Genomic DNA, 12595 nt, shown 5'->3' with positions numbered 1-12595 from the left:
TGCGAAATAAAAATGGTTCGTTTCCCATCGCCCGACCGACCAAAATTGTCGAAAAGTAAAACAAAGTTTCTGGTTCGTTGCTTGCTCCCTTTTCTCGTGTAATACCTTAAGGTTACTATTGTCAGCGACTATAAATTTTAGCGATTTTTTCTGAGTATTAAAGATTAGCGATTAAATTAGCCATTTTTCGAAAATTTTTAAACAAAATCACTTGAAATTGAACTTGGAACATTTGCATTGCCAGAAAGTTACCGACATCTATTTTTAAAAGAATTTTTTAAGTCGACTTTGTTTAATTTTGTTTTCCTTTGGGGTGGGATGGGATATTTAAATTTAACAAGTATAAAATTTGAACAAGACAAATTTTAACGAGTACCAAATTTAGCGTTTTTCGCCCCGCAACTTGCTCAAATTGCTTAAATTAGTAGCCGCTAACAATAGAAAAATTTTAATGAATTAGCCTCAAGAGTCCTCATAGGCCCGTTGAGGATAAGCAAGTAAGAAGTAAAGAAGGATGAAAAAAAAATTTGGAACACCATCAGACAAGGTTGTCAGGGGACTGTTTGGTGTCCATCTGCTAATTTATTACATTAATTTATTACATTAATTTATTACATTAAATTAAGTACATCAAATCTTCGTTTTTTTCTTTTTTCTTTTCACCACAAAACATAGATTTATGAGATGACCAGTGAGTTTCTGCATTTCTTAAACGTAAGACATACAATCAACTCATAAGACGGACACCTGGTGTTGGTCCCGTCCTTGCCGTTTTTCACTCATTTTGCTGTAACTAGACTCCGTATAAGACGGACAACTGGAGTCGATCCCGACGGTGTCTGTTTTAGAGAGAAATGTATGGCGTTATGACTGTATTGCACTCCCGCCTTAATTGTTCACCCTTTACTAGCTACAAGTCTGTTACCTTGGAAAACGCGGTAAATTTCCACGTTGAAATTGGAGGAAATACCTTAGAACGCGTCAGCACGTCGAAACTACTTGGTACCCACCTTCATCAGCACTTGAAGTGGGAGTAGGCCTTTCTCGATTATGCTAGTAAAACTGGCATTTAATGCTACTAGAAATTCTCGAATAAAGCCAAAAAATGCTAAAATAATGCCTGATTTCTTTAAAAATGCCACTTGAATTCCGAAGAATGCTTTGTTTTATTTCAAACAAAAGGTACAAACTCTTACATTATATGCTCATATCAACAACAGGTAATACTGTAGTGGACTGTAGTGATCGATCTCTTGCTATAGATGATGGAACTAGTCTAAATACATTATCATTATCTTGCAAGTTCGTGGCCGACGCCATCTTCGCTGATCTTGGCTGAGCAAGAGAAAGAGTTACCCGCTGACCACCCATACCGTTTTTTTCCGTTGGTGTACACGCACAAGTAACACAACGCACAAACAGTCGACACGAAACAGATAGAAAACAATCAAATTAAGTAATCAAAATTGTGAAACTTTAGGATTATTAATCCTTCTGAGTTCTGAGTGCTGAAATCTGGATCACAGTCATGAAAAATGACAGAAAATGCTAGCAATTCTTTTTCAAGAAAAACAAAAAAAAAATGCTCGTTTTCCCAAAAAAATGCCGAAAAAAATGCTAGCATAATCGAGAAAGGCCTGGGAGGACAATGTGAAAGCAATAGCATCATCCTGCCATGCCACCTTAGCAATGCTCAGGAAGCTTAAACACATGCTTCCCTTCAACCTACGCAAGACCATTGTGCAAGCACTTGTGCTGTCTAAACTTCATTACAACGATGTAATCTACCACGCCCTTCCGGACTACCTCGTAAATCGTCTTCAGCGTGTGCAAAAGGCGGCTGCGAGTTTTGTAGTGGGAAGATATGCTTCTCTAGACGATGTCTTATCCCTCAATTGGTTGCCAATACAAGAACATAGACAACTGAATTTGCTTAAATTAGTGCACAAAGCTCTGTATAATCCTTTTTGGCCGGAATACTTACGTTTCTGTTCACAATCCGTCCAGAATCTTAAGGTCAAACAGATGCATTCAAGTAGAAATCCCACTAATATCTAACACCTTTCAAGATCACGCCGCTACCCTATTTAACAAACTTCCAACGAACCTTAAAAACACTGTGGACCATAATGCATTTTGCAGGGAAGCAAAGCGCTTCCTTTTGAAGAAAACCAAATTAACAGATTGATCTCCTGTAGCTTTTTATTTTTATTTTTCTCTTAGATGTATATAGTATAGTAATTTTTTAAACGCATAAATGTATATAGTATAATAAAGCATAGTAGTATACAGTAATTTATTGATAATTATAGAATTTTAAGTAGTAGATAAAATATGAGCGGGAGATCTGTATGGGCGTTTACAATGGCGAGCCGATAGGCGAGCCATTGTAAATGCCCATACAGATCGGACGCGAATATTTTATTCTACTTGTGAAATGAAAACAATAAATTGAATACAAAGTATTGTTATGCGAATCAGTACAGATCTGTATCAAAAGTTAATGAATACTTATTAGCTGAGCAGGAGTTTGTATCAAAAGTTAATTCTATTGTTTGATTTGTATTGGGGTTTACAGTTGTGTACATGTGGTCTGAATATGGTACTGGGATTTGTTTGCACCCTCATGAATAGTTAATGAATTTTACAATTGTAAATATCATTTTATTTGTTAGGTTAGGGTTAAGTTAATTTGTAAATGTAGAGCTACTCTGTAGAAATGTTACCAATAAACCATTATTATCATTATTATTACTTTGTATACACTTTGTATATACAATCAGCCCTCGTATCAACGACACCCCAAATGGCCGTCACGAGGATGATACCGCAGTAGTATCCCGATTTCTCGAGTCCCTTACGCTTACACGATACTTTGTTGATTTGTAACAAGATACTTTTGTTTTCTTTGCAAATGCTGAAACATGATACTTTTGTTTTTTTCACGGCGACATCGATGTTGTTTTGTTTTCCGAAGATTAAGGCCAATTATTTAACTTTAATTTAAGTTGCGGTGTTACCTGCTCGAAAAACATTTCTTACAATGTAAAGAACTCTCTCCCCCGCAGAGGCTCTTTTAGTAGGGGAAGGCGAAAACACAAAAAATAAAAAATAGGGGGAGCACAGGGGCCGTACGAAACAGACCTCTGCGGAGGAGAGAGAAGTAAAGAACAAAACAAATAAAAAATCATCTCTTTCGAAAGGTATTTTAAAACGCAGTTCAGCCAGGATATTTGTTTCCTTACGTAGATATACGGTCAGGTGCTCCCCACCCCCTCCGCAAGGAATAATCAATTAATTGATATTAATCAATTAATTAATTGACTATTAAAGTTTATACCTTAGCGCTTTAAGGCATTAGCGGTTTAGAAGACGACAGATCACAATAGTGCATTCTACACTAAAACGGACCGGGGTAAGTCGGAGAGATGCGGAAGCCCGTCACGTTTTTTCCATTCCCCGTTATTCGCGCTAATCCCAAAATTACTGAACCCCTAAAACAGGCCAAGTTTTCTCCAACACCTCTATTTCCCTGCACTGGGAAGGACATAAACTACTAAGAAACTATTCAACAACGTATTGTCCAGGAAATGGTTTTGCATTTACTATTACAGTTTTCAAAATAAGTTATCAAATACGACTGGTCATTTGATTGCATGAAAGTAAAAAGAAAACTTAAAGGTACATCAAGAATATGTTTAGGCTACTTTCTTATGTAAGAATGTAGGAAAATCTCTCTAGTAAACAAAGATTTCTGGTCCTACGCTTCCGCAATAGAAATGTTTTAGAAAGTCGAGTCAGAAAATTTCATACTGATGACGTAGCTCTATAACAGTCATTGTAGTGTCTGATTGGCTGTTACTGGCGTAAAGAAAATCATTAACCAATCAGGTACACTATATAGATTTGTGCATTGTTACGTCATCAGTATGGAATGTTCTGGCCAGCCTTAATCCCGAAGAGAGAGCCTGGGATCAAGGTTGTGCTTTGGCTCACTCCGGGGATGGATGATGTATGTGAAAAGTGACTTGTTTTCTCAGGTTGATGAACTATTGCTTTTTGGAAAAAAAAACTCACAGATGCGAGAAAATGTGTAAACATTTAAAAACCCCTTGTCATCTAATGATTTTTCTTTGTTTAAAAAAATGGTTTCAGTAGTTTTCTTGTGGCCAACAAGGTGAATTCTTTACAATAAATTATGGAGATCAATCTCATTCCTTATTCATTCCTTGCTTTTCTACCAATGATAGAGAAAAAAACTGATTCCACTGGACTGTAATTAAAATTGTTCTTGCTTCCTTTTTATCATGAAACCTTCCTTCTAAAAATAAAATTGTGTGACAAGCTAAAACAATGTCCCAATAGTAAACATCTTGTACGACAGCAATCTATATAAAGTTTTCCGCTGCAATTGAATACTGATTCAAAAAATCAAAACACACTATGCTTTCATTTCACTGTCTTGATATCTCCAAGACGACATGTCGCTTTCACCATTCCCTTCGCCTTCATCACTGTCGCCCCCCTCATGTCCTTCTTCCATGAAATATGTATCAAGAAGCTCATTTGCATATCGACAGATTGTTTCGTTACAGTTGTACTCCAGCGCCTCTAAACAAGCCACGCCCTCGGCAGCCTCAAACAGCTCTTTAGAGGCTGGGAAATTTCTCAGGGCCATTTCAATAAACTGAAGACCTGTAATGACAACATCTTGATCTGGAGATTTGATGATGTTGACGAATGCTTCCATGGCTCCCAGGTCTAAAACATTTTTCAGGTACTCGGGTCCATGGTGTGAAATGTTGCACAAGCAAATGGCAGCCTATTGTGAACAAGACAATGCACCGATAATTTATTATTATTGGAAAGGTGTATTATAGTGACAAGTAAAATTGTACCAACAAGATTTTTACTCTTCTATAAAAATGCCTTTATGCAGCAACAGGAACTTGGAGGGTTTAAAGAAGCAAAAGTTATTAATTTGGATGTAGAATGTGCTTATAGAAATGAAAAATATAAGGTATCTTTTTTGGTTTAAATATTTATCAATAATTATTTTAATTGTATATCAAAATTATGCCTTCATTACCATTGTTCTGTTGGCAATTCTGAGCAATTTTTATTCATCTGCGACTCTTTTGCACAGTGGACATGCCTGGGTTATAGTTTGTCACTCTTGGGAGAAAAACCGTGGGGGGGGGGGGGGCGTACTCCCATAAATTTCTGATAGGGTTGTGCCGCTAAGGTTCGTAAACCCTGACCCTATTTAGGATAAAGAGAGCGAAAATTGGTACCCTTTTTAAGGCCCAAAACCGAAAAATGACACCCTATTTAAGGGGAGGAGTGTGTTCCATGACGACCCAAATAACGGCTAACCGTACACGGCAAATTTATACACAAATCTTTATAAAATCGCTTTTCTAATACCTGAACAGAAAATTCAGTTTTAATATGCCTTTTTTTTTCATTTAGCTGGGCGTTTATTTTAGCTAATAGAATTTAGGTACCCTATCTAAGGATCACACCGGGAACACATTGCCAAAAGAGCAAAAATGATATCCTATTTAAGGATCGAGAACCTCAAAAACCATACCCTATTGGGCGGCACATAATTATCTATATAGGCCACACATGGGAGTACCCCCCTCCCCCCGGGAGAAAAACTCAGTGGACACCCTTGGGCGAGGTATTTGTACATGTAAGTGGGTGGAAAGTTGCAGGGCCCAAAACAAACACTAGCCAACTAGCCACAGGCCAGTAGAAATGCAGTTTTGGCTAGTAGGCTCTGGGCTTTCACTAGCCAAATGGCTAGTTAAAATTTCAGGAATTTTATTGGAAGAAAACCATACATCCAAATCAACTCCGAGAGAACAGAACTCACAAGTAGAGACTTGTCGCCACGTTTAAAATTATCACAGACTGTGGACAAGCTGAAATTACCGAAAAGTACCGGTAAGTTAAAATTGACCCAAAACAGAGCCAGTGAAGACAGCAAAGTGCCTCTGCCTAAACCTAAGTTAGCTTGAGAATTCTGGCTAGTAGAAAATTGGTTTGGCTAGTGAAATCAAGCCCTGATGTTGACTAAGTGTCTGCATACAAGACGTGTCCATTAGCCAAGGATTAGCTGTACTTCTATGAAATAAAAATTAAGTAAGAAAAGCTTTCAGAAAACTACAGTGCAAAACTCACATATTTCTTTGACCTGTTTTCTACATCAAAATATAACCAATGAGGAATAACAAACCTCTTTCTTGATGTCATAAGTTGATGACATCAAATCCATTACAAGCGGTAATACCCCAGCTTGAATAAATGCATCAATGTGTTCTGTTGGTCCTGCAGTCAGATTGGACAGCACCCATAGACTCTCCTTTTTTATGTGTCTGTGCATTGATTGGAGATATGACGTCATTGCTGCCACGAGTGTGTCGCTCTGCATTGCTTGAGTACCGTACTCATCAGGTCCGCTGACAATATTACCTGTTGGATTGAAGAGAGCTTTCATTTGCCATTGAGGAAGTGCAGTGGCCTAATGGTTGGTGTGCTGGACTCAGGTGGATCGGGTTTGAGTCCTGGCCAGGGTCGTTGTGTTGTGTTCTTTGGCAAGACACTTACCTGTAATTCTCATAGTGCCCCTCTCCACCCAGGTGTATAAAAGGGTACCGGCGAAATAATGCTGGGATAATCCTACCATGGACTAGCATCTCACAGGGTTGTCAGTGGGTGTTAGAGTAGCAGGTTCCATCCAAAAAGTAGGGGGCTATGAAACACTCAGAACTTGGTAACACACACTCAGAACTGACCTACTAATATTCCGAGTAGGCGGCGCAGTATTCGGAAAAGCCGGTGAAATGCGCCGGTTGCCGGCTTATTTTGACAACCCTGATCTCATCTAGAGGGAAGTAGAAAATTAATACTCCTAGTCGCTTCATGCTACATAAACGGGGATAAGCTCTGGCAGTATGGGCCCCTAGGCTTGGATGTAAACTTTACCCTCATTTGCCAAAGTATCCATAATAACTTGTCCTACCCGTCCCCCAGCATTTTGCCAGGTTGCCTGACAAAAGCCTAATCAGTAAAGCTGGTTAGTCTAGGTTGCTAGAGTATAGTTGAGTCCCAATTTTGTGGTCACCGTTGGGGACATGGTAAGTGGTTGCTTAGAGCAGTATTCAATTGAGTGTCGTAAAACCAAAACCAAAGTAATCACTCTGGCCAATCAGAAAGGACACAGACAATCCAGTGAACCAATCAAAACTCGAAGCAAATACATGTAGTTGGCACAAAGGGCGGGAAAACGTGTGCGAGCGAGTCACAATTGGTTTTGGTTTTACTCCTGATTGGCCGAGAAAGTGGCGCAAAATTTTTAAACCAATCACTAAGCGTAGTGAACGCAAAACCAAAGCAAACGCAAATTACTTTCGACACTCAAGTGAAAACCGCTCTAATAGAGGTTGGCATCTTAATAGGATTTTTCACTAGAAATTAGGAAAAGGTATGCAAGGAACATTGCTTAATTGCCAGGAAATCAACAGATCATCACTTACAGCTTAGTGACAATAATAATGTTTTTATGAGTTGTAACTTCTTTTGGCAAGGCCAAAACTACATGTGGTGGCTGCTTAATAGAGGTAAAAACCATAGATGATTCATTGTTGGTACAGCCAAAAGGTGGCCATGGCCACTCAAAATGCTAAGCTCAAGAAGACAATACAATGACCCTGGCCAGTACTCAAACCTTAGCCTTCTAATCCATATTCCAACAACACGCTGGCCATTAGCCCTTCGTTATGACATTTGTACTGTAATGGTGTATATTGTTTCAAATTGGGTGAAATTTTCTTGACGTACCACCGAACTCTAAGAATTATCATAAAATTTAATATATCTACAGAATTATGTCAACTCTCTGTTAACAAACACATCCATAAGATGGACACCTAGTGTTGGTCCTGTTCCTGCCTTTTTCAGTCATTTTACTGTAACTAAACTCCCTATAAGACTTTAATAAACTATAATAAGATGGACACCTCTCTAAGACAGACAGTTGGAGCCAGTCCAAAAGGGGTCTGTCTTAGAAAGAGTTGACTGACTCTGTACATGTACATGTAAGCTTGAAGCTGACAGTGTTATAACACATTGCTGTAAAGCTAGAATTTCTTTCAAAACAGCATGTACTCTTTGAGGTTACATAGAGCGATTTTCACTTGAGTGTCGAAAGTAATTCGCATTTGCTTTGGTTTTGCATTACTACGCTCAGTGATTGGTTTAAAACTCTCGCGCCACTTTCTCAGCCAATCAGAAGTAAAACCAAAACCAATCGTCACTCGCTCGCGCACGTTTTCCCGCGCTTCGTGCTGGCTCCATGTATTTGCTTCGAGTTTTGATTGGTTCACTGAATTGTCTCTGTTCTTTGTGATTGGCTAGAGTGATTAATTTGGTTTTGGTTTTACGACACTCAATTGAAAACTGCTGTAACATCTACAGGTAATAGTAAAACAGTTTCCAGCCAAAAGTCTCTAAACAAAGTTAATTGTTTCCCTTGGGACCAGTCATTAAGTGTTTAACATGTAATACACAGAAAACATGAAAAACAATCTTCAAATAACAAGTTACAGAAACAAAAATCTTACCCAGACTTCGTAGCATTGGTGTCACAGCTTGACTGTTATGTTGGGTGTCCTGTGCCAGTGAATCCAAGAAATGTACAAGAATGTCAATTATCCCTCCTGAAACAAACACGGGCACACAGTTGGGTTTTGACGTCAAGTATGAAAGCACCCAAGCAACTTCAGTAGCAACATCTGTGGAGCTGTTTCCTGGAGTTATAAGGTTGATGAGAACAGGAGCTATCCCTGCTTGAAGTAACTCTTCAGCTACGATCTGGTCTCCTCTTGCAAGATTGGATAGGGCAAATGCCGCTGATTGGACTACTGCAGATATTGGTGACTAGAAAGGAAAATGAGAAAAAATTAAAAACAAATTTCTCACACAAAAAACACAAATCTCACCAGCAGACCCCCTCCTTCCTCCCTGTAAGTTTGAAATGACTTTTGTTTCAGATAGTCAGGAAACAAACTTAAGGTTGTTTACCATAAGCATCTACAAAACATTTCCAGAACTTCCAGGTTGGGATGTAAATGAAACACGACTGTCTGGTTCATTTGACTGGAAAATTTCTGGGAGGAACAGAAATTCTGAAAAGGTGTAAGTCCTGTTTTCCTGGTTGGGAGATCCTGAATGAAAATTTATGTTCCATTTACTGTTTTGCACCAGTTTCAGGCCTGTCAGCTTTTAGGGTCAAAGTTAAACTCAGTAGCAGATCCAGACCTTCAGTTAAGTGGGGGGGGGGGGGCCTGGCCCACCCGCACCCCTCACCCCTGCATCTGAAATGGCACATTCTTCCACAAAACTTCTGGCTGAAATCTCCAGATTGGCTTTGTAAGTGGTAAGCAATCAAAATCCCCTGTCATCTCAGCCAATAAGTATGCATAATAGTATGCATAAGGAGGGAGGAATGGGCATGGGCAAAGGATTTGAACATAGATGAGGTTGGTTTCAAATACAGGCCCCCACTCCAGGAAATATTTTTGTGGATGGCCAAAAAAATAATGTCACTTAAAATGTGTAAGAAAGTCCAATAGAATGGTCAAAGGTCCCCATTATGGGCAGGTGTTGATATCCTTGTTGATAAAGGTACTTAATATTAATTGCCATAGGGAAATTGGGAAGCTGATGTTCCAAGCGCTAGCCCTTCTTCAGAGCTCTGACAGAGGGCTAATGCTCAAAACATTAGCTTTGATCCAAATTTACTTTGGTGTTCAATTGTCTAGTGAATAATCGACTCAATGTTTCACTTGCCCGTTGACCAGGCTGCATTATACTGAATCTAGGATACAACGAAGACTTTGGCTTAGATTTAATAAAAACATAGTGTCTAGATACCCGGCAGCCGGGAAGTGTTTTCAAAATACTACATACCCGGCAGTCTGAAATTATTCTAGAATTTCCACGGAAAAACCAATCCAATCCTCCTCAAAACTATAGATCTTTGCTTAGAAATGCCAAGCGATTTCAATTATAGTTTTGGCTTTGTGTTTGAGGAAATTTTCGAGCTTGGGCATACTACAAAATCTTGATTCTTCGACACTTAGAAAAAATTCGTACTCTGACTCCGGTGTCAACTCTTATAGAATAATTTCTACAAAAACTGAAGTTGAAACCCTGCGAGAGTATTCGATATTTGCTGAGAAATGCGAAGCGATTCTAAATAATGTTTTGCTTTTGTTGTGGACGAATTCTCTTGGCTTCGGCATACTATAAAATCCTCGACTCACGGGCACGGTTGTTCAAAAGACTAGATACCCGGCAGTCAAAAATTCATGAATAATCAAAACATTCAATATCCACAAAAATGATCATTGAAACCTAGCTCCCGAGAGTATTTAAGTATTTCAATTTTCGGTCGGAAATACCAAGCGAGTTTTTACAATGTCAGTTTGGTTTTGCACAAATTGTACGAACTTTATGTGACTCACGGGCACGATTTTTCAAAGACTACATACCCGGCAGTCAAAAATGCTTCCCGTTTTTCCATCAAAATTTCCATTTGAACCTGCTGAGATGTCGGTGTAGAAATACCAAGCGATTTTCCAACTTAAGGCCTCAACAATTTCCTCGGCAAAGTAGTACAAAATGTAGCTACAAAACGCTTGAGCGTTCGGTGACGAAAGTCCGCCACCGATGTAACTTCCGGTGTGACACTTTAGTGGCGTGACAAAGGTGGCACGTGGTGTTGGTTTTCGCGCCAAAACAAACTCGGCGTTGGAAGCGACGAAGTTCTTCTGTGGGCTAAACGGCTTAGCGTTGGAAGCGACGAAGCTCTCGGTTAAATAGAAATACAAAGCGTTCCTCTATATATAGTCACTCAAGTAGATTTTTTCAAATTCAGGGGATTTGTCCCCTCAGTGAGGAGACCACTCTCAGATCAGTTCGCAACGTGTGCCTAATAGCGTTGAGGTTCTGTTGATCTAGGTCTGGGTCCTACCGAGGCAATTGTTGAGGCCTTAAGTTGGAAAATCGCTTGGTATTTCTACACCGACATCTCATCAGAATCTCAGCAGGTTCAAATGGAATTTTGATGGAAAAACGGGAAGCATTTTTGACTGCCGGGTATGTAGTCTTTGAAAAATCGTGCCCGTGAGTCACATAAAGTTCGTACAATTTGTGCAAAACCAAACTGACATTGTAAAAACTCGCTTGGTATTTCCGACCGAAAATTGAAATACTTAAATACTCTCGGGAGCTAGGTTTCAATGATCATTTTTGTGGATATTGAATGTATTGATTATTCATGAATTTTTGACTGCCGGGTATCTAGTCTTTTGAACAACCGTGCCCGTGAGTCGAGGATTTTATAGTATGCCGAAGCCAAGAGAATTCGTCCACAACAAAAGCAAAACATTATTTAGAATCGCTTCGCATTTCTCAGCAAATATCGAATACTCTCGCAGGGTTTCAACTTCAGTTTTTGTAGAAATTATTCTATAAGAGTTGACACCGGAGTCAGAGTACGAATTTTTTCCAAGTGTCGAAGAATCAAGATTTTGTAGTATGCCCAAGCTCGAAAATTTCCTCAAACACAAAGCCAAAACTATAATTGAAATCGCTTGGCATTTCTAAGCAAAGATCTATAGTTTTGAGGAGGATTGGATTGGTTTTTCCGTGGAAATTCTAGAATAATTTCAGACTGCCGGGTATGTAGTATTTTGAAAACACTTCCCGGCTGCCGGGTATCTAGACACTATGTAATAAAAAACCTTGGCGTATATGTATCCTCGACATGGTGTGTACTAGAATGCAACCTGGGCCGTTGTCACAGCACAGCAATTCCTCTAAATACCTTTAAAAGATTGACCATTGGAACAATAATCCCTTGTGCCCGTAAAATGTCTCTACACTCCTGGGAATCACCAGAGAAGTTGCCAAGCGCCCAAGCACATTGATCTTGAAGCTGAACATTCTGACCGCTAAGATAAGTAATGAGATACGCTGCAGAGGCTTTTAACACTTTCATTGTATCCTCGTGGACACCTGTAGCTAAGTTTGTTATGCACCAAGCTGCTTCCAGTTGAAACTGAGCGTTATTTCCCGTTAAGTGTCCTACCAAAGCTCTTAGACTATTTTCAACTGCGAGAAAGACGCTTATGAGCTCACTGCCTTGTGCAAACGCCTTTCTGAGGCTTTTAAGGCTGTTAAGATTATTTTTGTCCGATTTCTGGATTGCTCTGGCTAATTCTTGAACTTGATCTGCAGTGTAGTCTTCAACTTCGCTATCACTTTCGACTTCGGAGAAGCGAATTCGTTTCGAGCTCAACAACTTTTCACGCTTCTCTTTGCGAATTCCTGCCTCTTGATCACGTCGTTTACTTCTCTGGGCCGCTACATTAAGACCTGATGTCTTATATTGATCTTTCCTATCCATTTTCAACCTTCTTGCAACACTAAAACCGATCTCTTAGCAGAAACCCTCGCAGAAACCTTCTATTTGGCAGCCATGTTGGAATTGCAGAGCCCGCGATTTTTCCCGCTCTTTCTG

At 39.4% G+C, this 12595-nt stretch overlaps 1 protein-coding gene across 1 annotated transcript; it reads right to left on the bottom strand.

The window, feature by feature from the left end:
• Positions 1 to 3721: 3721 nt before the first annotated feature.
• On the bottom strand, positions 3722 to 12583 carry LOC144628312 (uncharacterized). The gene is made up of 4 exons (XM_078486400.1): positions 11900 to 12583; positions 8631 to 8946; positions 6245 to 6480; positions 3722 to 4822 (listed from the first exon to the last, which is right to left on the bottom strand). The coding sequence occupies exons 1-4, from the start codon at positions 12479 to 12481 to the stop codon at positions 4442 to 4444; spliced, it is 1515 nt and encodes a 504-aa protein (XP_078342526.1). The 5' UTR covers positions 12482 to 12583; the 3' UTR covers positions 3722 to 4441.
• Positions 12584 to 12595: the final 12 nt, after the last annotated feature.

This window comes from Oculina patagonica, chromosome 10 (assembly GCF_052425735.1).
Source record: "Oculina patagonica isolate OP01 chromosome 10, crgOcupat, whole genome shotgun sequence".
NCBI lineage: Eukaryota > Metazoa > Cnidaria > Anthozoa > Scleractinia > Oculinidae > Oculina > Oculina patagonica.
The sequence above is the reverse complement of the archived record's forward strand: the minus strand, read 5'-3'. Positions and strand labels throughout refer to the sequence as shown.

Coding starts and splice junctions, on each gene's coding strand:
- LOC144628312 (XM_078486400.1), bottom strand. CDS start 12,481: ATGGATAGGAAAGATCAATATAAGACATCAGGTCTTAATGTAGCGGCC. Junction 8,947..11,899: donor CAATGGTCAATCTTTTAAAG/GTATTTAGAGGA, acceptor TTTCCTTTCTAG/TCACCAATATCTGCAGTAGT. Junction 4,823..6,244: donor CTTATGACATCAAGAAAGAG/GTTTGTTATTCC, acceptor TGTTCACAATAG/GCTGCCATTTGCTTGTGCAA.